Source organism: Colias philodice, chromosome 10 (assembly GCF_061535455.1).
Source record: "Colias philodice isolate Cphi_HAF_F1 chromosome 10, ilColPhil1 Martin Lab GWU primary, whole genome shotgun sequence".
Taxonomy (NCBI): Eukaryota; Metazoa; Arthropoda; class Insecta; order Lepidoptera; family Pieridae; genus Colias; species Colias philodice.
In genome coordinates, this window is record NC_143095.1 from 11,041,120 (window position 1) to 11,068,668 (window position 27,549).

The 27,549-nt window shown below is 31.9% G+C and overlaps 1 protein-coding gene and 1 long non-coding RNA gene across 2 annotated transcripts in view; one reads left to right on the forward strand and one right to left on the reverse strand.

The window, feature by feature from the left end:
* Positions 1 to 4,476: 4,476 nt before the first annotated feature.
* timeout (circadian regulator timeout) overlaps positions 4,477 to 27,549 on the reverse strand; it is a 34,019-nt gene continuing 10,946 nt past the window's right edge. The window contains exons 11-23 of the mRNA XM_089700250.1: positions 26,944 to 27,024; positions 26,588 to 26,697; positions 26,307 to 26,357; positions 25,720 to 25,789; positions 24,705 to 24,903; positions 23,308 to 23,456; positions 18,046 to 18,140; positions 14,457 to 14,657; positions 12,431 to 12,574; positions 11,917 to 12,102; positions 6,009 to 6,205; positions 5,042 to 5,654; positions 4,477 to 4,710 (exon numbers count right to left, since the gene is read on the reverse strand). Coding sequence (XP_089556376.1) covers positions 4,631 to 4,710; positions 5,042 to 5,654; positions 6,009 to 6,205; positions 11,917 to 12,102; positions 12,431 to 12,574; positions 14,457 to 14,657; positions 18,046 to 18,140; positions 23,308 to 23,456; positions 24,705 to 24,903; positions 25,720 to 25,789; positions 26,307 to 26,357; positions 26,588 to 26,697; positions 26,944 to 27,024 — 2,176 coding nt within the window. The 3' untranslated portion in view covers positions 4,477 to 4,630. The remainder of the gene's footprint in view (positions 4,711 to 5,041; positions 5,655 to 6,008; positions 6,206 to 11,916; positions 12,103 to 12,430; positions 12,575 to 14,456; positions 14,658 to 18,045; positions 18,141 to 23,307; positions 23,457 to 24,704; positions 24,904 to 25,719; positions 25,790 to 26,306; positions 26,358 to 26,587; positions 26,698 to 26,943; positions 27,025 to 27,549) is intronic.
* LOC149485467 (uncharacterized) lies at positions 8,573 to 9,674 on the forward strand. The gene is made up of 3 exons (XR_016316222.1): positions 8,573 to 8,599; positions 9,008 to 9,166; positions 9,466 to 9,674. It is a non-coding gene; the product is annotated as an uncharacterized LOC149485467 (long non-coding RNA).

Sequence of the window (27,549 nt, forward strand, 5' to 3'; positions counted from 1 at the left end):
ATACCTAGAAATATAACCGCTTCTCTTTCGTTATTTATTTTAAATTATCTTGTAGAATTCGGGGTCTAAAAGAAAATATATCGGAGTAACTAAAGAGCAACAAATGTAGCTTCACAATAATCATTCACGGATGTAATTTCGAAATAGGGCATCAAAAAAGCGGGAAATAGAATGATTTTTTCTCAAAATTTGCATATACAAATTGGTTTCCGCATTGGCTACATTTTAAATTGCCGTTTTCGAACGTTTCAACCCGTTTTGCCCAATTGATTAATTCGGGGAATTATAATGTCAATTATAATTATACGTAATTACAATTATAGAAGGATCATCAAGCTGTTATCAGGGTCCAATTATAGATCATCTTATGCTCTGTAATTTTCAATCAAAATACAATCAAAGTCATTAATGATTAGTTATACTAGTCTGTGGTTATACCTAGTTATGACATACATGATAGTAATTCGTTGATAATATCGGGAAATCTAGCAGGATATTTATAAGTGCATATTGTACTAATCATAACACATACCAAATTTTGAAAACATCAAAAGGGTTATCGTGTAGAAATGGTTAAGTAACTACCTATACCTACTCGTATTATGACCAAAACACAATGGTAGTTGTCACACAATCACATTAACTCAAAGACATCCATTTAAAAAGTACATTCGACATAACGAACGAGGAATGAGATTAAACGCTATCTCCGGGCCCCATATTTTAAAGGCCTTGCACTAGCCTTCACTTCTTCCCGAGATATCGTTAATTTAACACTTAAAATGTTTTTATTCGACTGGATAATTGCGAGGGCGCTCTTAATAGCAGGTTCGGGCTTGGCTAAGATTGATGAAGCGTTGTAGAAACATAAAAATAGCTGACTTGACATTTGAATAAAAACTGGATCCCGAGAGATTACAAGAAACGGTATTTTAGCCGAGTTTTAGTAAAGGCGGTTTAATATTGCGCTGTAATAACGAATTCAAACAATGCCTTTATGTAATTACGCGTGTAAATTAGAGGTTAGGATAATGAATGCTTTCGCTTTTGTTTTGTGTTTATTATTTATGTTAATGTTCATTTTATTCTCGTTTTTTGTGTTAGAAATTTTAGTTAAAAAACATTTCAATTCAACCTTTATGATCACGCAAATTATTCATTAAAGTTACCAAAAACTATAGAAAACAGATAGGTACCTACAAAAACCTGCATAATTAGTTTCATAACTTTTGGAGCCTGTGTTCAATCTGTTTTTCTCCACGAGTGCCCAAATATTAGGTACTAGGTATTACAACAAACATATTATATATTATAATTTGCTAGTTTGTATCCTAAATCAAACTTTTCCACTTACCATTAATGAATCCTTTTTTGTTAACTACACCGAGATTCGGAATGTTTATGATACCTACATATCAAGTTTTGTTTGCCTTGTACATATATTATTAGATAAGGATCGTAAACACAAAAGTATGTAAATCAGGATGTTATTTCAGTTACCTTTGAATGTTTACAATGTAGATAATGTTAGAAAAACACGCCGCCCCAATGTATTGCAAGGGGCTTTAATCTGATGGTACGGGAAATTTACAGGCAAGATTGGGGCTTGTGGCCTGCGTCTTTGTAAGTGAGGATTCAATTATCGGGCTTAATTAACCGTTTGTTTTGGATAGTGTGAATGGGAGGCCATGTTAGGCATTTAAAGTTGTGGTAGCTTTAATTCAAGGTCGTGTAGGTACAATTTTTAAGATCAAGTTTAAGGTGAAATCGTGTCTGTGTCTTATGAATAACTGACTTTTTCTTATTTTTACAACTTTTTTTGGCATTCCTTGATAAAGACAAATTTTTTAAATATCCGTCATCTACCTAGGACAGGTATTGTAGGTATAAATTTATTAATGAAATTTGAACGATCAAGCTTTAATATTCAGCTTTGAAATAGAAAGAAAGAAGAAAGAAATAGGTGTAGGTAGGTATGATTTTTATCTGTCACGATAATTATGGTAAGTACATAATATAAAGTAGATTAAACCATCAGTAATGTAGAATACGGTTACTAATAATACTTGTTCATTATAATATATGAGAAATAACTAACGACAAGGTTATTAGTCTAGCCTAGTCTCATTTGTAGAGCCTACGAAAATTGATATTGTGTCAGCTAAGCTCCTTATAGGGCTCAGAAAACCTATAGATAATAATTATTATCTAATTTAAGTATTATAAGATATCTAAATACGACAGTAGTTACCTAAGAGAGATTATATTGAAATAAAAAAATATAAAGATGACGACAAAGTATAGAGATTTTCCTAATAGAAATACATTTTTGACCTGTAGGTAATCGTACTTTTTTAACCTGTAGGCACACCTGTTTTAGTAGTTTAAAAATCATGGTCGTCTATGAAAGTTTAAGCTTGTTTAAAAACGATTGCTTTTGCTAATCAATATTACAATAAGATCCAATTAAATATAGTGTCACTACGAAGAAAAATACATCTCTAAATTATTATCCGAGTTCCCCCCAATTTTTATATCCCCTCTTACTGTATCTATGGATCATTCGACACAATAATAAATCATTTTTCCTTCGCCATTCTACCCTTATACATTTTTCTCCCTCCTTAGGTTGGTAACGAGATACACTTGATGCCAGTTTGTTTTGTTTTTATTGCAAAAATAAATTAACGATAAGTATATTACTTGTAAGAAGCTATTGGATATTTATTAATTATAGCAATGTAGATTGAAGTTAGTAATAGTTTTGTAGCCAATTGGTTGATTATGTAGGTAATCCATAATAATATTATAAATGCGAAAGTAACTCTGTCTGTCTGTCTGTTACTCAATCACGCCTAAACTACTGAACCAATTGGCATGAAATTTGGTATGGAGATATTTTGATACCCGAGAAAGGATATAGGCTACCTTTTATTGCGAAATATGTACCACGGGCGAAGCCGGGGCGGACCTCTAGTAAACTATTAAAAAAATATGCCATACATTGTAGTAATACAGATTATATGCACGTCGTTAATTATTGCGATTTTATTTTACTAATTTCCCTTTTTTCCTAATATTTTATAATTAGGTAATCTATTATATTAGAATCGGTAGATAGTTTTTTTTAAATACAAAGTCTGACTTATGGCATTTTACCTAGTAGGTATATTATCTGTGATTTAACGGTGAAAAAACAATCTGAAAATGACCTCCACTATTTTATAAAGCATTCCATACACAGAAAAATGAAATAAAGATTCCAATAGCTGGTCACAATGGCCTGCCAAGTGTTGCCTTGTGCCTTGATTGCGATATTATCTGTAAAAATATCACTGGCTTTTAAATCTATGTGCAATACAAACTTGCTGTATTGAAGTTGGAACACGTATGTTTTTGAAATTGGGTTTTGGGTAATATAACGTGTATTTATTTATTTATTAATTATCAATCCTTTATTGCACTTAAAGAAATAGAAACACTTAAAGATAGCTCAAACTAAGTACAAAATATGTTTATCTTATCGCATTAGAGCGATTTCTTCCAGACAACCTTTGGTACAGTAGAGGAATAAATATAAAATAAAATAAATGGGTAGTGCAAATATATCTGTGTATATTTAAGCTTATTTAAGTTTTAATAGCAATTGTTATTGGCACTATTAAATCGGTGCGCAAGTGAGTAATATATAATGGACGAATGTTATGATCATTTGTAAATTTACCTTTCTCTTTATTTTAAACTAGCTTTACGCCCGCGGCTTCGCCCGCTTTATCTAAAATCTAATAAATTACATACTTCGTCTTGTTCTTCGTCTTCTTCGTTAGCCTTCGTCGAGAATCAGTCTATCTATTAATTAAAACCGCATCCAAATACCTTGCGTAGTTTGAAAGATTTGTATACTAATACATAGGAACATAGGGACGGAAAAAGCGACTTTTTTTTATACTATGTAGTGATAGTGATGAGATAAAACATATCAATACCTTGTTGAAAACATAATTTTACTTATAACTGAAGAATTATTTTAATTATATAACTGAAGTAGTTTAAAGAACAACAATGTTCATTTTTATATGAAAGCGTAAAATGAGTAAACTTTTATATTATAGAAATGAGGCTTAAGATTAGATTAAGAGATAGACTAATTTAAATATCTTTTCTTGAGCGTTATTTCTGTTCTTAGAGAATTTTATAACAAAATATTATGAAATTATTATCCTTTTAGTTTGTGAGGATGGATGTACTATGTTTGTTATTCTTTCACGCAAATACTTCTGAACCGATTACAATGAAATTTAGCACACAATATATAGACGGTAAAGTCAAAGATGAAGGTTCAATTCCTGTAAGTGAAAATAGATTTGCATCTAGTTAATTTTTTTTAATCGTGGTAGTTTGTAGTCATAGCGACAATTAAACAATATAACTCTTGTTTAACACCTTTTTGTATTAAAATTAAACAAAAAATTACTATGATAATATTTATTAACAACAATTATTATCAAAACGTCAATTTAAATAACATTCACAATTTAATACACAAGACCAGCTGTTATATGTTTAAATTACTTTTTTTCACATTTTTAAAGGATGATGTTTTAGTCAAAAAGTAAAATTAATCAAATATTCAGTCAGATTCATCATCACTAACTACAAGACGCTTTTTCCGTTTGGGTATATTTATTGGCGCGTCTTCATCACTGCTATCTGTAAAGATATCACATAATTAATATTAAATATCATATTAATATGTGTATTATTCTTTGAACATTTGGATTTATGCATTATTTAGGATATACTTAAAAAAAGTAAGACACATTCTTCATTTTTTAGAGGTACGATCAAAATTCTAATTCTTACTAAAGACCACAAAAGACGATGATGAAGTAATAAGTATCGTATTTAAATAAATATTTAAGCTACATATTTCAAAAGTACAAAAAATATTAATTAAAACAAGTAGTAAGTATCCTATTAAAAATAAAATAAATCTCACCCTAAATATAAAAAAAAAACATAAATAAATAGTAACACAAACCATCATCACGTCGTGGCAAAGCACTTAAAATATCCTCCGTGTCTGGTAAAATCTCTGTATTCAGTGTTTTCTTAGCAAATGACAGTATATCTTCATCATCTTCGTCTATTTTCGCTAATTTGTTCACTTGTTCCTCTATTTCTACGCTACGAACTCTTTTACGACTATTTCTTGTTTTATTTTTAACAACAACATCATTATAATCATCATTATTTGTTTTATTTTTATCACCACCATCATCACTATCATTATTTATTTTGTTTGTTGTATTTTCATCATCATCACTATCACTATCATTATTTAACAAAGTATCGAAAATTGAACTTTTCTGAGCTCTTCGTATATCATTATTTTCAATCTGTCTATTATCATTAGAATCAGAATCATTACCCATATTATTAATATCATTATTTCTTTCATTTTCATTATTAGAGTTTTCATTATTTTGTCTATCATTAGAATCAGAATCATTAGCTATATTAATGTCATTTGTTTCATTATCAGATATATTTGGATCAACAATAAGCTCTTTATTGATAGCTTTTAGAATGATTTCTCGGCGCTTTCTTATTGTCTCGTGGTGTAAGTCGGCTGGTATGCGCCAATATGTTTCCTAGACGAAACAAATATTTATTAATGAATTAAACGTTCATATATTATTACTTTAATGAGCGATTTATATAATAAGCAGATTATAATATGATAAAAAAACACGATTTAATGTTATATGAGTACATTCTAACAGGCAATCTACTTGATTGATGGTTGAAAATTTCGTATAAAGTATAGTATACAAGAACGTATATAATCCATTTAAATCTTTAAAAATTAACACTATCATGCATGTTTGTACCTTTATATTTGTGGAAAAATCATACACTAAATCTACTAAATAATAACTAAATCGGTCCAGTACTTTAGGAACATATCTAAAAGAAAAAAATCTAATTAATAATTTAATAATTACCTGTTCATCACTAGGTGGCATAACTCCGACAGCTTTTAGAACTTTCTGGAACATTTTATCTTCCATAGCGTCTATGGAGTCTTTGGATATAGGTACTAAAGGAGTGCCTTCAGAAGTAGGGTCATAGCCTTCGGCTTCTTGGTCTAGGGCTACCTCTTCGAGGTTTTCCGCTAGCCAGGTTAGGGCTTCTGTTTGACCTGTGATGGAAATTTAATTTTAATACGAGGTAAATAAGGGTATATTAAGTAATTTGAGCACCTATGGAGTGCTATTAGAGCAACTATGGAGTTTCTTGCCGGTTCTTCTCCATAGATACTGCTTTCCGAATCGGTGGTAAATGTTAAAAATATGTATTGACGTTTCAAAAGTGCTTCTCGAAGAAGTCTAATTGAATAAATAAATGTTTGAGTTTGAGTTTGAGTTTACCATTGTGAAGGAATTCAGGTGATAAGCATATTTTAAGGCTGTATTGACCTTCGATTACTATGTTTATAGTGGAAATTATTTTCTTTGGTATGAATTTTTAATGTGTAAGTAATACATTTCTTAAATCATAGACTAGAATGTAATAAATGGGAAAAATCTAAACTTTTATATAGTGTTATCTCGAACATTAATTAAACTATAGGTATAGCTGGATTAGAAACGCGAAGTTTATTTAAGAATTATACAAAGACGTCGCAATATATTATTATGTAGGACCCTGACTATAAAATTCTATCAATATTTTTAATCTACAGCTAGCCTATTAATTTGTTCAATCATTTTATAGTCTTGTATAATCTTCGATCAAAAGCTCAATATTTTCAAATAGCCCCATATTTTCATTGACCTTTTCCACGGTTCCAAAATAAACTTATCAAAAGTCGGAAAGTTGAAAATGTTTTATCTTTGAAAATTACCTATTCCATTTACATGACGCATTTTGAGGACTCAACTTTGAGCGAATATTAATAGGCATTTCGTATAAAGTTTTATATTAAAAACTTTCCAAGTACTTATGACTCTCTGATGGAATTCATTATTTGGGAAATAAATATTGCTTGCGGCTTATATTTGGCCGATACTTTTAAGCCGATTTCAAAGGGTTGCGGATTTTTGTAGAGTATAAGAAGCTTTTGGTTCGCTGATATCAATAAATATTGGGTCGTCTTGTCCTGTGTATTCTAAGTTAATTTCGACATATCGGGAGGATCCATACTATTAATATTATAAATGCGAAAGTAACTCTGTCTGTCTGTCTGTTACTCAATCACGCCTGAACTACTGAACCAATTTGCATGAAATTTGGTATAGAGATATTTTGATACACGAGAAAGGACATAGGATAGGTTTTATCCCGGAAATTTTAAAAACGTATTCTAATTGCCCGTATTTGACAGTTAACGTGACATTTTAATATTATTGTGTAATACTTTATTGGACGGATAAGTTTTATCCAAGCATTGAAAAATCGGCCCTAAGTGTACTATAATAATGAAGAATGTTACTAGGTATGCCAAATCCCTTGAAATTGTGTCTCAGTAAAGCCTGTATCTATACAAATACACTAGTTTTTGTCGTAGTCAAAAATACCAAGTAGTTTTGATTTTATACGCATTCAAAGTTTCGAAAAATATCGAGTCCCGCTAATAGTCACGTGACCGCTTGTGACGTCACGTCACAACGCGCCGCGCGGCCGCGCTTAGTATCAAGTCGGCAGCGCTGTAGTAGGTGTTATAGCTTGCGCAGTATTTTGATGGGTTTTCATCCGCGAATTTCGTTAATAGTCCAATAAGAGTAATTACTAATTATTATTAGTTTAATAAAATAACAGTCATGCCAAAGTTTCATCTTTATTTAATAGTTTCTCAAAATATTCTATACGATTGCGTTTTTGCACTGCTGATCTCTGAGGTTTATCTTCATTTTCCTGTTGACATTTGAATTTGTGTGGAACTATACCCTGTTTTTGTTTAATTCTTCCCCCGACCAACTTATATTTTAGTATCCATATCATTCTCAACTTAAAACAAGAAAAAATCAACCTATACTTAGCCCATACGAGCAGAGCAGAAGCACAATCTAGTATAGATTAAAACTTGTATAGAAAACAAAGGATAACGCAAAACAGCTGCAATGTTCTCAAACTATTATAATATGTAGTACTATGTAAGAACACGGAAAATTCTGACACCAAAGGTTTTGCATCTCTCGACCATTTTTTGTTTACGTCCTTTGCAACTATAAAAAACAACTTATCCTTCGAATTGGTAGTTGTATTTTTACATTTAGGAACAACACATGATTTTCTGGTATTTAGATTGGACATTTTTAAAAGTATTTAATTATAATTTCGACGGCACGGGCGCGTGATCGCTAGCGGACTGAGTGAGCCAGATTGAGCGTGTTGTGGTGTGACGTCACACCATCACCGGGCGTTTACAACTTGTTTTACTTCTAAATCGAAAACTAATTGACGTATCGAAGTAATTTTTTCACTAGTATTATTTATTTTTGACAGAGAATATGGATTGCTAATAATCAAAATTAGTGAACATTCTCCATTATTGTTTTTCCCCTCCAGGTGACAACAACATTCAAAGAGGCCGGTTCGGACACGGAAAACCGTGTTTCAGTATTAACTGAATTGTGTTCTTGGAACCACCTTTACAGACCACGCTACCAACCCGAGGTGTCCGCCTGACGCTGAGGAGTATGAGAGGGTGAGTGGGTAGAGGGGAGGATGGGTGGGTTGGATGGGTGGGTAGAGGGGAGGATGGGCGGGGAGAGGGGAGGATGAGCGGGGAGAGGTGAGGATGGGCGTGGAGAGGGGAGGATGGGCGGGGAGAGGGGAGGATGGGCGGGGAGAGGGGAGGATGGGCGGGGAGAGGGGAGGATAGGCGGGGAGAGGGGAGGATGGGTGGGGAGAGGGGAGGATGGGTGGGGAGAGGGGTGGATGGGTGTGGGGAGGATGGATGTGGGGAGGATGGGTGGGACGACAACATTCAAAGAAGCAGGCTCGGACACGGAAAACCGTGCAGTAGCCGATCTCTGTTTACACGGCTTACAACTCCTTTCATCTTGGTATTAACTGAACTTTGTTCTTGGAAGCTATTGCATCCTACAGACCATGCTACCAACCCGAGTGTCCGCCTGACGCTGAGGAGTATGAGAGGGTGAGTGGGTAGAGGGGAGGATGGGTGGGTAGAGGGGAGGATGGGTGGGTAGAGGGGAGAATGGGTGGGTAGAGGTGAGGATGGGTGGGTAGAGGGGAGGATGGGTGGGGAGGATGGGTGTGGGGAGGATGGGTGTGGGGAGGACGGATATTGGGGAGGATGGGAGGGGGAGATGGAATTGGGGAGGATGGGTATAGGGAGGATGGCTGTGGGGAGGATGGATGCTAAAACTTCAAAATTTAAATAATTCGATTTTAATAGTATTTGTGATGAAACTATTCAAATTTCAATTTCTCCAGGCGACTCGTTACAACTACAGTTCGGAAGAGAAATTCGCCACAATCGAAGTGATAGCAATGATAAAAGGGTTACAAGTATTAGTGGCTCGAATGGAGACAGTTTTCGCGGACGCAGCAAGAAGGGCTATATATGCGGAGTTGCAGGATTTCGTGCAATTAATGTTAAGGGAACCGTTGAGAAAGGCGATTAAGAATAAAAAGGATTTGATTAGGAGGTAAGTAGGGGAAGGAAGGTGGAAAGGAAGTTAAATTAGGTATTAAAAGATAGGATTTATTTATTTATTTATTTAAATTAAATACACACAACAGGTCACGATCTTGCCGGACGACGATAGGCGACATATCAATTTCGGGAGCAGATCGCAACCCAACAAAATGTGTACAATTACTACTACAATGAGATACAGCTTACAGTTATTTAAAGCGTGGTAGTTTAATACGTTATTCGACGAATAAGTTTTATTCAAGCATTGAAAAATCAGCCATTAGTCGTGTTTAAAATCCGTTTAATAGTATTTTTAATAATCTAATATCATCCATACTAATATTATAAATGCGAAAGTAACTCTGTCTGTCTGTCTGTTACTCAACCACGCCTTAACTACTGAACCAATTTGCATGAAATTTGGTATAGAGATATTTTGATACCCGAGAAAGGACATAGGATAGGTTTTATCCCGGAAATCCCACGGGAACGGGTTTTTCTTTGACTGCGCGGGCGAAGCCGCGGGTGGAAAGCTAGTAAATATATATTGGGTCATCTTGTCGTATATATTTTAAGGTCATTTCGACATATCGGGATGATATATATATATAAAATTATGACGTTGTTGTTGTGTACGTTTCGTTTCAATGTCAAGTGAAAGTCAATAGTACGAAAAGTTCCAATTTCGGACGACAAGCCGAGCGTGACAATACATTATACTCAGAATTTATATGAAAAATCAAATAAGGATTTTTATCCACAAATAGAATTATGTAAGTGTTAGACGTAATTTTTAATATTTTTGTGGATGAATAGTTGTATGTAGTTGTCATTATTTCATGTCCGCTTGTCAAATACTATAAAAAGCCGCTTTCCTTTGACTCGTGGCACATTCGTACGAATCGTGTCTAAGGGCTCCGACGATGTTTATACGACGTTTGACCCAACTACCCTCACTTTATTAAAAGTCGTTGACTTGCTGCGATTTGTTATCAATTGTCTACATCAATTAGGCAGTTGTGTAGAATCGCAGTACATTCTTATTACATTCAAACTAATATTTAACCCGGCCTCGTGTGTAATTTCTTATACATATAATTTATTTCGAGAAAGGAGAAGTACAGTCATTTATCTTACTTATGAATATTCTCATTTCAGAGGAACTTATGCTTTGATATTTCTGTCCAAGAAGTATTTTAAGACTATTTTTATATTTTTATAAATAAAATTCCGTACTTTCATTTCACAAAGCAAGCGAATAAATATAATACGATAATGTTTCACAAAATCTTTCATATTTAGATAAATACAGATTCATAATATTTATTATATATTTCAGCACAAGGGAATAATATTTTACTTGATAAACGCGATCTGTTTACTTCCAACATGTCGCAAAGTGAAATATTTAAAAGCTCTCTGTAGAGGGTAGAAATGGAAAAATCTTTATTTACGCGTTCACTTTTTGGAGTGTGAAGTAAGTGATCTTATTATATTGAAGTTCTTACTTTTGACTGACTTAAAAAAAGGCAATCTAAAGTACCTTACTTTGTACGAATTTTAGCATTGAGTAAATTAATTTATATTTTGTTAGTCGTTCAGAGGTGGTCCAATATTGGCCTTGTTCCAGTGTCTGTTTGTAATCAAACTTCTCCGAAACGGCTTGACCGATTTTTAAGAAAATTTTGTGTAGATTCGTTTTGAATTTTTTTAGTTAAGTAAATATAATAGACCTAGAATTGTATACCAAAACTATAAAGTGCATTTTTGTTTTGTAACAAATAATTTAAAGCCGATATATTATACTTCATATTATAACCTTGTTTCTTTTTTAATACGCTTATCCTTGATAATATTTACTGGAAGACTTTTCTTTCGCGTTTAATATATTCATTTTCATTTCGTATTTTGATTCAAATCAACATCAAATCAAATTTTATATTGGATTCTATAAATAGCTTTTATTTTTTTGTATATTTTTCCTATAGCTTTTTGATTGGTAAGTTGGTTAGTAATGAGATTTTTGTATTTAATAACTAATTTTGTCCATTTTTATAAGAGTATTAATTATTAAATAATTAGCTATTAAATACCTTTTAAGGAATAAATACGTGCTAAAGTCATTATTGTCTTCCACAAAATTTTCAAACATTACTTTTGATTAGTGTGGGGTAAATAAACTTGAATTTTTATATTATATAAATAATGTTTACGACGGGATAAATAAATTAAACACTCATACTCACCATTATCAACAGCCTGCACCATAACTCTTGCTATCTCTTTCGCACTCATATCAACTCTTTTGTTGTTTCTTTTCCTCTCTTCTTTCTTTCTGGAATCTTTCTTCTTTGGTTTTATTCTAACTGGTGATGGACTTCTTGAGTTATCGCTTTCTGAATTTGATTCTTTCGATTCGGAGTCTGTGTCATCTGAAATTCATTATTTGTTAATTTTGATGTCAAAATAAGTTAAATATGGTAAAATCAATTAAGAAATCAGCAAGTCTTAGTAACGAAAATTGATCCTTTCAAAGAAAACTAAACTAAGAAAGAAGAAGATTGAGATTAGCGCGTTCAAACAAACAAACTCTTCATCTTTATATTAGTATAGATTTGAATGCCATAAAACAAAAAATATCAAATTCCCCTATATGAGATCAAAGAAGAATCAAGAGAAACTTTGAATCAAAGCTGAAATAAAACTTATAAAAAGTAGCAACAACATCTACTCTACTCATTTCTATGTTCTAAATCTCACCTTGAGGGCCGCTCTTTTCCTTTCTCTGTCTCTTCTTACGACACTCCTTTTTGTCTTGAATCAAGCCGAGTTCTAACAAACGATCTATGAAACTTCGCTTTTGTCGTTTTTTCGGCATTCTGGGCATTATAAGCGCCATTGGATCTAAAAATAAAACTATTATTATAAAAAGAAACAAAAAGGGAACAAACATTTTGATAAATACACATAACTCCGCAAAAACTGATCATTGTGTATTAAAACCCTTTATTTAGAACGCATACTCGAAATGAATAAATTCTGGTCATAAATTGAAATAAAGTCTGATTATTACTTTAGAATGCTATCCTATATTTGAAATCGTAAACTAAGCAAAATTCTTCATTGGAAATTAGTACTACTATTTCAATTAATTTTAATGTACTTAAAAATAGATTTATCAATTTAGGCCCTAATACATCTTGATGGATTGACTGACCGGTTGGCTTGGTTGGCAGTGGCCCTGCCTTCCAAGTCAGAGGTCGTGGGTTCGATTCCCACCCGGGGCAAATATTTGTGTGATGAACATAGTTTGCTCTGTGTCTGGGTGAAGTATTTATTTAAAATTATATATGTATGTTTATCAGCCATCTGGTTTCCATAACACAAGCGATAGCTTAGTATGGGATCATCGTGCCGTGTGTGGAAATTGTTCTGAAATATTTAAATTTAAATTTAAAAAGTATTCTTAACTATCTATTGTTCATTGTTTTAAACTATAAATGAATACAATATAAAAATAATATCATACGTGTGATGTCAGATAAGTTTCTTCCAACTGTACGAACAAGAAATCTTTAGAGACAAAACGACATAAGTTTTATTGCATCACGGAACAAAGGAATCGATCGCTATAGTTGTTTTAAAACTATTGGCATTGCCTATAAATACTAAAATTTTAACGTTTTTTTTTATTAAACATCTTTATTAATTTTAGTTTTAAATATTACTTCGTGTGATATTGAGGATCAATAGAATAAAATAATGTAATGTAATCGATCTTGGGTTTATAAATTGGAGAATTAATGTTTTATTTTTTGTTTCTAACCGTTTATTTTTGTCTATATACGCCGGCTTCCATAGAAATTCCGTAGAAATGTTTGTGTTAAAGAAATTAAGTTTTTAAGATTTTCAATTCTCTTTATTCTGTTACACCAAAGACAATCCATTTAATAGTTCAGTCCTTAGGTACAATCAAAACTCTCCGATTCAACAATTTTCCTTCCAAAATAGGTATTGTGTACAACACCTATTAACCCGGTCTTCATGCTAAATATTAAAAACAAAATAGTATTTCTTCCGTTAATATTTCATTAGGTTACGGAATTCGGACAATAAGATGGAGTCCCACAAACGTGACTCGGGCCTATAACAGATGTTTCTGCGTAAACTTTTATATGTGGGATTGTGGGGTCTTGTGACATTGTATTGGATGTATTAAATATGTAGGGTCAAGTTTTAAGATTTTTTTTGAGAATTTCCTACATACATAAAACGCAAAGATGTCTGACTGGCTGGTCCATAAACGCACAGGTTAAACAACTAGACCAATTGGGCTGAAATATTTATAAATTCTACACCAAGGGGGTCAATTTGAAATGTATGATGAAAGTTTGCACCATGAAAATGACTTATTAAATTACTTAAACCACGGGCGCAAGTGCAGCGAGAGCTAAATTTATGTCTGTTATATAAGAAAAAAAAAAAAGACTTGGAGTAATCGAAATGACCAAGTACCTACAAAAAAAGTTATTCCCTTAAAAATCCTACTCCTACCAAAAAAACTTTTGACGTGACAACGTCTTATAATTCGATAGAGCCGGCTGCACGCACGAAAAAACATGACTCATGCGGCGTTACCTCACTCTGAGGCGTTCCATGTAAGGCTTGAAGTGCAAGCGAAAGCGCGGAACGAGCGACAAAGAAGTACAATCGGACGTTGTCACGTTCAACTATCGTTAGTAAACCGACTTTACAGACAACCAATTTTTTATTATTATTCACATACCTTCCGAATCCTTATACTGTGTCCACAATTCTTCTAACAAGCTATCTTCTTCTTCACTAAACTCTTTCTGTATTCTTCTCTCCTTATTACTCTTCTTGGTTGGTGCTTTGAATATAAGGCCCAGGTCTTTTAGTTTGGCTATCACGTTGCGTCGGGTTCGAGTCTGGTCTATAAGATTGTCTAGGATCCAGTCTATTACGTCTGTTGACAAAAAAATACATCAAACTCAAACTCAAACATGTATTTATTCAATTAGACTTCTTTTAGAAGCACTTTCGAATCGTCATTACATATTTTTAACATTTACCACCGGCAAGAAAATTACAACTTAATTTTAAATTATAGGTAATTTATATCTAACTGCATAATATAACAAAATAATAATAATATGCCAAAGAACTGTCCTGAGGTTCTTACGCGACAAACCTCCATGGATATACATATTTATTGTACACCACCATTTTACATTGAAATACATAAAAATAGTGCTACCTATAAAAATGGTCATAAATATGGGTGTAATTTTGAAATAAAGCAAAAGTATCAGAGAAATATAAACAAATTTAAAAATGTCATTCAAAATGTCTCATGTAACACAGGACATTTCCTAGCATAGGAGACATTGTTCAAATATTGCAATTAATTGTACCTAAAGCTACGGTTTATGTTTTACTTATATGTAAGTTATCCTATAATTGCATGTACATGTATATTTTTTGTTGTCAAATAAAGAATTTATTTATTATTTATTTATTAATTATGTATCAGTTTCACATCTTTTGCTACTACCTATAATAATAGCGCAGTCTGCAGATATTGAATGATAAGCGAGTACTTTATTAAATGAGAAAAATAAATATGAAATAATAACTATGAATTGATTTAGGATAGAAGAAAATATATACTAATCACTGAAGAAGCTAAAGAGTTTGTTTATTCGTTTGTTGAACGCGCTAATCTCAGGAACTCTTGGTCCGAAATGAAAATTTATTTTGTGTTTCGATAATCCATTTATCGCTCTTTTCCTCAAATTAATGCGGGTAAAACCTCACAACAAAGCTAGTATGTAACGGCATAAACAAACAAAATTCTATCCTGTTTAAATTTGATACGTTAAAACGAAATGAACCTAGTTGATTAAATTAGTTGAACGATTGATTACCGCTACACCGCACATGCTTTGATGCTGGGTACATGTCTAAAATACATAATATACTGAAACCCTACTTTATATTATAAATATCAATGTTTAACTGTGTGTCGGATAAACGGAAGATTCAATTTGGGGGTAGTTTTAATAATATTAAATGGAATGGGATCCTACCTAATTTCATACGCCCTTGATTTTAAAGATTTATGAAGTCTGCACGATAGCTTCACATGAAAAATATTTTTTGTTGATAATTTTTGTTAAATTATGCGCGCATTGAAATTGTAAGATCCGCTTTCACTAAAGACGATAAGGTCACTAATAGCATAATCAACACTTTTTGGTCCTTATTTTCATGTATTTTGACTAATAGATAAACCAAATAGAAGATCACGAAACTGGCCAATCTCTCATTCCTTAATATTTATTATATATTCCTTATTTATTATGAAGTCCACAATCAAATGTCTTAGCTGACCGCCGCAGTCGGTACAATACGACTGATTTAGACATAATGGTACACCACCCTAACCACAATGTCTTTGATAATTCTGTACAGAAATAACTGTTCTTGACGTTTGTTGAATAGAAAACGTTAACTATCACTGAATAATTATTTATAACAAAAACTTAAACACCTTCAAGTAATGGACCAAATTTTAATGGGATTTCACGAGGTGCAAGCTAGCTTTCAAGTACAAAATTCAGCAAAATCGGTTCACCCAGACAAAATTTCTGAGGTAACAAACCATAAAATACAGTCCTGACCAGAATTGACAACCATTTTTGAAGTCGGTTGAAAAGAAAAATACGAAGCAATAGTGGCTATGTCCCCTAAACATTAACTTGCGAAGAATAAAACAATAAAAACCATGAAACGTTATTTTTATTTAGCTGAGCCAAACGTTCGGGACACCCTTATCACTCAGGGGTATAAAAATAGTTTATGACCAATGGATCCGACTATTTATTATACCCCTGAGTCGGGTCTACCGAGTGTACACACAAAAAATTAAAATCGTACAAGCCGATTTGGAAGAGGTTGAATTTAATATACTTAAATGGAAAATAAAGAAAAAAATCATTTAATTTAGCTAATATTCTGATAATAATAAATATTACAACTGTGCTACTGTGATTTGGAATATACTGTGGTACCAATTTAATGTTCCACGCATATGAATTCTTAATATACTCCTATTTGCAATCCAATTTATATTCTGGTTTAACTAATTGCACATAACCTTCTTTTTATAGAAAAAAATAATCGATATCTATATTATAAAGAGGGTAGATTCGATTTCTTATTTGTTTGTAAACAACATGACTAGTTTTTTCACTTTAATTGAAATATACATCTTTAGCGAGTAAGAAAGGCTATATTTTCTTGATGCCAGACTAGGAAAAACCGGGTCAAAAGACTCGTGAGAATAGTTTGTATTAATATATTTTCACTTGCAACTGTATACATATTCAAATAACAATTTGCTTCTCCTTTTAGTACTATATGAAAATCAATATAAGGCAGTCTAATGAAATTCAGACCTCCAAACTTAAAAAAAAAGACGGGTTGCACTCCGGGAGTGCCGGCAGAAGTGAAAACTTGATTATTAACGTTCAGCATGTTTGATATTTTGGAATGGTATCCGTCTTACGCATGGAATATAAGGGCTAAAAAAAAAAATCCGTCTTCCGCTTTTTCGATCAGGCCACGTGTCCTGACGCGAGTTTAAGTTTTTTTACCCAACGCCGCTAAAGAAGTTTTCACTACAAAAAACTCATATAACAAGTTTTAAATACAAATTATTTCTCTTCCTATCTCCAATACAAAAAGTGCAAAACATAAATAAAGCAATTACAGAAATCTGACTCTAGTAAATACCCTTTCTCAAGAGTAACATTATATCACGGGGAAGGTGAAAGAAAATGCCTTTTACGAGGAAATGATATTAATTTCGCAGCACGAATAACTGTTGGTGGAAACTTAAGACGTCTCGACTGGGAATTAATTTAATTGGTGTATTATGTCTGTGGATTCCTGCTCTAGGAAATGTTTGGTTTTTCTTTTGAATCCTGGGTTTAAAAAGGTTTTTAAAGATACATATGTCTATACTTTTTGACTAGGATTTGAAAATTTGGCACCATGCTTTCTTGGGTCTTTCTCACCAACTTGTGGACCGAATTTTCAATAGAGTTCGTAAGATATATATAATAGAATATCGTTCGTAATTTAGGACATAATGTACTTATTAACTTTGTTTTTTTGCAGATATTTAGGTACAGGCTTTTTTTTATTTTCACCTCACATGAAAATAAAGAAATTCTCATACACATAAGTTTCATACTTCGTGTGAACCTCAATCACAATATCTAACATAAAATACTTATGTGGATGATTATAAAGCAAAAAATAAATAACATTTTTTTCTATAAACTTACCCTGATCTGTCTGTGGATTGCTCTGATTCTCCATGTATAGATTCCGTAATTCATCCTCTTGTTCTTCTGACCAAGTATTCTTTCCTGGCTTATCCCTATATGATAAAAAGATATTAGAAAACAAACAAATATAACCTAGTTCTTAGTATTTGTTTTAATTTCAACATTTTTTTCATCACTACATAGTATAAAACAAAGTCGCTTTATCTGTCCCCTATGTCCCTTTGTATGCTTAAATCTTTAAAACTACGCAACGGATTCTGATGCGGTTTTTTTAATAGATAAAGTGATTCAAGAGGAGGGTTTTAGTATATAATTTATGAGGTTTAAGACAAAGCGGGCGAAGCCGCGGGCGGTAAGCTAGTTGAATAATATTTAAATTTACGTTAAGGTTAGACTGTAGTTTAATGTGGTATCGATAATCTCTTCCCTTAGTTCCTATAAAATGAATTAAAATAATGTGTGTTTATGTAGACCAATATAATGACACAAACATGAATTATGAAAAACATGTGTTTGTCTGTATATTAGTTCCTTAAATTAGATATTAACAACAAACAAGCTATTTAGAATATGGTCCATAAAATACTGCAATCTTAAAATTTAATTTTAAAACAATGTTCATAATGAAAATACAATTTACAGATTTTAAATTAAAAAATTAAAACCTAATTGCACACCTTCGTACAAACAATTCAATTTCCCATACAAAAGGTTAAATTATTCTTTAAATATACAACAAGAGGCAATTTATTTTGCAAGTTGACTCTAATTACGAATTTGGGCAATCAAAAAGTTTACGAAATGAGATTTCCTTTCTTTCTTTCTTTATTCCGTTCATGTCCTGATTAAATTCTCGATCCTTCGGGAATATTCGAGTTTCGTTGCAGTATTTGTGTTAAAGTTATAATATTGGGGCTAATACTTTTACGCGAATAGATGCAGGGAATTTTTAAAACGAAGTCATGACTGAGAAAATTTAAACAGTGAATAAGTTAGAGGTGTTTTAAAGAAGACTTGTCTATAGAAATTGGTATTTATGTAGTTGGTATGACATTATAAAACATAAATTATACCAAATACAATTGAACCAAGTTAAGAGTGCAAAGTGCGAGCGTGCCTTACACCCACACATACATACATTAGAAAATCATAGCTTTTTTTCGTAGTCACAGTAAAAATCCCCCAAGAATCTTATGAGGATATTTGTTATATGTTTATACGTGCTATTTCAGTTGGAGAAATAACACCTTCCTTCGTTTATTAAGAAGATTGACTTTTAGACTATGTAGACGTAAATCCGCGGGCGGAAACTACTTAGGAATATTTCATATCCCTAAGTGGTTAGTACTAGCACAACCTTTAGCATCTCCGTATCTTTTAATATTTTATCTGTACTAAAATCAATATTTGCTCTATCTAAAAATAAAGCATTGAGAGCACGATCTTTATCATAACTTTTAGACGGGCCCGCTGCGAAACACATTGTTATGTCAAAACCAGACGATTACGAAGATATGAATAAAGTTAAAATGGACCTTTGGGTATATTTTTGATCGCGAATATTACGTTTCGAAATATCAAGTTTTTCGAGATATGAGTATTTTTTGTACAGAATAATTTTATAAGACTAGTTTACTAAGAAAAAGCCGCATAGTTCTAATTAGAACTATGCGGCTTTTTCTTGATTGATGATGACACATGATTTCAGGGATATGTATATATATATTTATATAATTCACCTATCCTATGTTTTTTGTCGGGTCTAAAACTATATCAATAATTTCATTCAATTTAATTGAGTGGTTAAGGGGAGGAGAGACAGATAGAAAGAGTTACTTTCACAGTAAACATATTAGAAGGGAATTTAATTTTGGGAACATTCGAAAATCAACATCTAATCCTTTGAAAAATTGTATGTAATTTTTTGAAGCAGTGTTAAAACAAACGCCCCTTACTAGCCCATGGGGATATAATTCATACAAGCAAAGCCGCTCGCCAAAACTAGTTGTAGCTGTGAATCTGAATTATGAGTGCTCTTTGGCGGCTATCCAAATACTGATTGTAAAATGGAGCTATACGAGCGTTATCTTAATATACTGGGATTGTTTATTGTTTATAAAAATTTTATTTTATGAAAATACTAGCTTACCGCCCGCGGCTTCGCCCGCTTTGTCTAAAACCTAATAAATTATATACTAAAACCTTCCTCTTGAATCACTCTATCAATTAAAAAAAACCGCATCAAAATCCGTTGCGTAGTTTTAAAGATTTAAGCATACAAAGGGACATAGGGTCAGAGAAAGCGACTTTGTTTTATACTATGTAGTGATAGGGAAATTTAATCTGTATGTACTAATATTATAAAGCTGAAGAGCAGGTTTGATTGAAGGCGCTAATCTCAGGAACCACGGGTTCGATTTGAAAAATAATTTAACTGTTAGATAGTCCATTTATCGAGTAAGGCTAATGTATGTCATCACGTTTAGAACTATAGGACTGGAGCAATGAGGAAGTGTAAGTAAGTTTTAAAGATTTAAATGTAGAAAATAATTTAGTGTGAAAACGCTTGAACATATATTCAAAATTGTGATTTAAAGAAGTAGTTGTTGTGCCTTAGTCTTATATTTTGGGGGTATGATACGTGGATGTTGGCCGATTCGCACCTTTCCTATCGACCTTTCGAATAAAATTTCATGACAATCGGTCGAGCTGTTTCGGAAGAGTCTAATTACAAGCACCGAGAATATTATATGATATTTTCCAAGAATGAAGAATGTTACTAGGTATGCCAAATCCCTTGAAATTGTGTCTCATAAAAGCCTGTATGTATACAAATACACTAGTTTTTGTCGTAGTCAAAAATACCAAGTAGTTTTGATTTTATACGCATTCAAAGTTTCGAAAAATATCGAGTCCCGCTAATAGTCACGTGACCGCTTGTGACGTCACGTCACAACGCACCGCGCGGCCGCGTCCCCGCGCGGTGTGTATAAAGCAAAATTACCAATCTTCTATTGGATGATACGTGTAATATTCAAGACCAAATCTAAAAAATAAAATATATATCAAACTAGATGATATGTTCAACGATTCTGTTTAATCAAAAACATAAAATATTAAAATTTACTCGATAAAAAAAATCACCAAGTTAGCTCTAATTTTCACACTTTTACGTTTTCTACTTGACATGGTAATACTTATTATGATTTTTTTTTTCATAAACAATTATATTAAAACATTTGCAAGATATTTGTCAGAGCATTTTGTGTAATTACTTTTAGTTTTGGTTTTATCTGCGATAATAATAAGTAATATATACATATAAATATTATATATACCCTGTTTTTGTTTAATTCTTCCCCCGACCAACTTATATTTTAGTATAGTTCTCCATATCATTCTCAACAAGAAAAATCTTACTAGCCATCTACCTATACTTAGCCCATACGAGCAGAGCAGAAGCACAGTCTAGTATACAAGTAAATAAAAACAAAACAATATATGTATATAGTATACAAGTAAATAAAAACAAAACAATATATACAAGTAAATATAAACTGTATATTAAAACTTGTATAGAAAACAAAGGATAACGCAAAACAGCTGCAATGTTCTCAAAATATTATAATATGTATGTAGCTTACGTCCTTTGCAACTATAAAAAACAACTTATCCGGCGAATTGGTAGTTGTATTGCACGCCTCATAAGCGAAGCGTTGAGGTGGGTACTACTGTCACTTCGCGCAAAACATCTGATTTTTCAAACTTAAAATGTCTTTATGTATCATACATTGCACTTGTAAGATAATACATACACACACATATTAAGAAAAAACACTATTTTTAACGTTCATGATATTTTTGATGTCATTTTTGTTATTTAAACTAGTTAAAAAACAGTTTAAAAAAGTTCTGTCTTGGACGTCCGTGTGTCTGTATGTGCGGATCCTTTTTCTTGTTAACACGATAGCGACCGAAATACTTTACTAATCGAGTCTTTTTTTTTCTCTTACGCTTGAGTATGCTCAGGAATAGAACCCTTTCATTTTTCAGGGTCTGATTCGATGTGGTTTAATTGTTATTAAATAAACAAAAATAATAATTAATAAATATTTATTAAAAAAAAATTATGAGGCGTGCACTTTTGGATTTTCCAAATTATTTTTACATTTAGGAACAACACATGATTTTCTGGTATTTGGATTGGACATTTTTAAAAGTATTTAATTATAATTTCGACGGCACGGGCGCGCGATCGCTAGCGGACTGAGTGAGCCAGATTGAGCGTGTTGTAGTGTGACGTCACACCATCACCGGGCGTTTACAACTTCTTTTACTTCTAAATCGGAAACTAATTGACGTATCGAAGTAATTTTTTCACTAGTATTATTTATTTTTGACAGAGAATATGGAGTGCTAATAAACAAAATTAGTGAACATTCTCCAACTGGTAGCAAAAATGTTACTTATTAATTTTTTAATAAGTATATTTATAAACTCAGCATTACTTTCATAATTAACTCGATATAAACAACACCTTTCAAGCCGTAATCCTTTAAGTGTTTGTAAACCGGTTGAGTGCTGTTTTCGTGAGTAAGTAACGTCTTCACAACTTAAATAAGGATACATACACCAAGTTTTATACCCATATAAAAGTACTAGCTTCCGCCCGCGGCTTCGCCCGCGTGCATTATGCGCGTTTGATAAAAGGTAGCCTATGTTCTTTCTCAGGGTCTAAAGATTGTCTGTGCCAAATTTCATCAAAATCGGTTGAGAGGTTTAAGCGGGAAAGCGTAACAGACAGACAGACAGAGTTACTTTCGCATTTATAATATTAGTAGGGATAGTGGGGATAACAAGGTTTTATTTTTAACTATATATTAATTATCTAAACTCCTGCAATAAGTTTTTAAATTTTTTACGACTTATTATCCTAACCGAGCGAAGATTAATCCAACAAACAAAATTCACTAAAATCCGTACAGTCGTTTTAAGTTATAATTAGAACATATTTATTTTCCCGGGCCCAACGGGCCAATCAAAATATTCTTCGAAATAAATACTACAGATCAGATCGAATCACATAGATCAATAAACTAAACTGCTCCAAATTGCTTAAAAAAAACAATCGTCAAATCGGTTCCAAATTCTAACTTTCAATCACAAGGTCTGAGGTCACAAATACAAAATTTTTATATTGATGTCGGTTGAAAACAGTTCTAGTAAGTATTTTTAATTGAAACTATTTTTTATACTTACCTAGAATCAGTATAAAGATCGTATCCACACTCAACATCGATCGCATCTTTAGAGTTGGTCCAAAATAGTAATTCTATGAACGCTTTAGGACTCTTACTGGCTATCTCTGTGAATTTCCTTATTATGTAGATGGCGAATTTTTCGAGTTCCTGTATGGGAAACAAATTATTTTATTAGGTATAGGGATAGGTTAAAACACTGGTAAATTTAATTGGATCTTAATACTTTTAGTAATAAACTTTTGAGCATAAGCATATTATTTTTAAATAATTGACCGATTTTTACAAAAAAATTAGGGATGATGTATCTAAATAAAAGAGATTGACATAACAAAAAAAAGCATTTTTGCGTATACGCCCCTATGGTTTGAAGCCCGCGATGTGTAAAGAGTAAATTTATTTTTTCCATATTTCTGTACGTTACAGGACCATTATTAATGTCTTGTTGTACGAATAAGAACTAATATTGTGTTTTTTTAACTAATAATGTGCTGATAGATTAAAAAAAAATTGAACATGGCTTTTGTCTTTTTTCAGTCCTATGTGTACCCTTTAAAATATAAGACATTTTTATAAATAATTGTATTGATTGATATTTATTCCTACTTATTATTCTCGTAATTAATAATACCATAGGTATAGAAATACATTACGGTTTTTGTATCTTGCCAGAATAGTTTTGTCAGACTATAAATTGGCTAGTCTGGATGTAGACTGAAATATGAATACCGAATCTTATCTAGACAAATATACTTATCTATCAGTTATGTAATATTGTTTAGTTATTTGCCAACAAATATTAGTTTTTTTTATATTGATATACCTAATTTATTAATCTACGATAAAAGATAGGTAAGTATATATAATTATGTATTTATTAATTTAATTTTTTATATCATATAGCAAAATTCAAGAATACATAAAATAACGTAAGAGAAACATGGCTAATTGGCTAGTGTACAAAAGTAAGCATTATTGCTGAAAAGCAATCTCTTGCAAGCTACCATAAAAAGGACTTTTCTTTGTACAAAATAAGATTACTCAAACTCAAACTCAAAGATTCTGAGTGCATCACATTTATTTGACTTTAAATACTACATACTTACTACTATTAAATCTTAATATATATAAATCTCGTGTCACAATGTTTGTCCTCAATGGACTCCTAAACCACTTAACCGATTATAATAAAATTCGTACACCATGTGTAGTTCGATCCAACTCGAGAGATAGGATAGTTTAAACATGTAGGTACCACGGGCGAAGCCGGGGCGGACCGCTAGTATAAAATAAAATACAATTTTATAAAATAATTACATAGTATAGATATTCCGCCCACTTTTTTACTAGATATCGTATTAAAAATGGATTTTCTAGGTAACCATTTTTAACACTAACCTTAAAATGCGCAATCCGATTTCCCAGAATCTTCTGGAAGGTCAGAAACATGGACGCCTGGAACATCATGGCCGGTCGTTTACAATCCCATGCAATTCGGTGCAGCATTTTCACAATGCAATGGTTTGTGTATGGAGTGTTTTTATCGTATTTTTCTAATAGAGATGCGCATGCGCTTACTACGCGGGGATGGCAGAATCTAGAAGGATAGATAAGTATTAAGATTTATGTTTTTTTTGGCAGTTGTATTATAGTATATATATAGTCATGAAAATAACCGGTCGATTTTCTTTAAGGACAAGTAGGTGATCAGCCTTCTGTGTCCTGCCAGACCAAGACATTTTATTTCTTCGTCTCCACTGGGAATCGAACCCAGGACCTCTGAATAGCTAATTAACATGATAGCCATCATTTTATTATGAGTAGTAGGTACATAGGTACCATAAACGAATACGGTATTATATAGATAATTTTCAATCCGTAGAACATATAGATAAGTACTTATTTTTATAGCCTTGAAAAACGTATGCAAACTTCTAAAAAAGTAGTGTTAAATATTTGAATTAAATCTTAGGTTTATACATATAATGCAAATTGAAGGAAATGCAAATAACACATTAAGTGCTAATTAGTAGTCAAAGTCTAGACATTGACTGACGTCGAAAAAAAAAATTTTACAAAGAATTTTTATAACATTAATACCACTATTGCTCTAAACACAATACTGTAAAATTAACACATATCTTTTATAATAACTATCCGCTTGTATACCGGCTCGCCTAAGTCGATCAGGGAAAAAAGAAAAGAAAATACCTATAGACTACGTCATTCAGGAATAATGTACTTTTCTACTAATTTTTTTCTCGGATAATTGTGAAGATATACACAATTATCCTATGTAACCTTATAAATAAAATATATTTTCGAAAAATGTCCAATGGACTATATTAACATTGCCTATAACATATTTTAAATATTTTAATGTACCTACATAATATTTTATTCTAATATTTACCTTTGCACGAAGTCTTGGAAATCAAATTCAGTTTCTACCACTGAAGTGGTTCTATCTTCCTCTTCTTCATCTAACAAACGAAAATATATATTTAATTATAGGAATAAATTATCTGTTTATAGAAATTACTGGTGTCATTGTACATATATATATTATTCTTTACGGTGGCCTGGAAGAGATCGCTACCTAGCGATAAGGCCACCGTTTGTAAATACTTTCCTCTTATCTGTTCTTTATGTGTGTGTATTACTTTTGTGTGTGCAATAAAGAATAAAAAAATATATATATATATATTATTATTATTATATGTACATAGAATAGCTTTATAATTATTTTTCTATAGTAAAAACTTGAAAAAGGTGTATTTTTTTAAAGGTTTCACATAAAATGCATTAAGATAAGGACGATCACATTTATTCGACTTTTTGCTATGAAAGTTAAAATGTAAAGGTTCTGGCATTATGACTGAGAATTACAAATTCATTTATAAATAATAATAAATAAAATAAATAAAAATCGTTTATTTAGTACATATACATTGACCTAAATTTTAACTCTGGAAGGTAAATAATAATTATATTACTTACCTTCTTCATCATATTCTGAATTATCTTCTTGATTGTCTTCTTCAACATTTTCTGAAACAAAAACCCTTTTTAAAACTGAAAGGTATACATTTTTCAATTAAGTACTTAAAAGCAATTATAATTAAAACACAATACTTATTCTTTACAAAAGTTTTAAGTGTATGAAAAAAATGAACATACAATAACTATTCAAATAAAACCACTAGTTCCTTAGATTAGCGTGTTCAAACGAAGAAACACACGAACTCCCGGTTTATAATTATACTCGATTAATTTATTACCTGTAATTTCAACTCCCAAGTCAGTGCTATAGATAGTTTCTAGCATATCTAACTCTTCGTGTTCTTGAATCCCTTCCACACCAAAAATACCTTCTTCCGGCCATACTTCTCTACGGGAATATTAAAACAATAATAAAAAAACTTAACTTATAGTGCATTTCAATACAATCCAAAAACATGAAAAATAACTTTTTTTTTAATTGTACCACCTTCAAAAATTAGGAAATCTAAGTCGAGATCAGTCATAAAAAATAATTAAAACATTGAATATGAAGCAATTTGATTGGATATAATATGTAAGTACCCTCAAATTCATACGATTAAATATTATAATCAAACATAAAATATAAACATACCTCGCCGCCCGGAATGTGCCAACAGCGTCCTCATATTTATGTTCGCGCATCAGTTTCTGTATTTTCTTCATACAATCCTCCCTGGAAATATCTTGGTGTCAGTATTTGAATTAAACTCTTACAGCCGTACAAATAAAAACTTGCGTATTCAAACCTTATGCAATGAATAGATATGATAAGAATAAATAAAGAATAAGGATGTCATAATTTCTTACAAATAAATTTGGAATATCGTCGATGTAACTATGCTTACGCTATGCAATAGGCGCGAAGCGGCAACGTAGTAATTCATTCATAAAATTATGAAAAACATTGAAATTGTCTACGGTTATGCCTTGGTGCTGTCGTGCTGTCATTTTGACGCTCGTTTGACTTCGTCGAATTTGTTGTGAAGTTTCATCATACGATGTTCTGTTTATTTATTTTTTAAATATTTATTGGAAATCATTTAAATATATCATTAAATATGCAAGCAAATGAAAGAGAACGCTATCCAATAACTGGAGAACAGAAGATAAACCCACCTTGAGATAGAGAGTTGCCTAATAACTGGTACTCAAAACATCACATACACAACAACTCCAGGCTTAGAAGATTTATATTTTC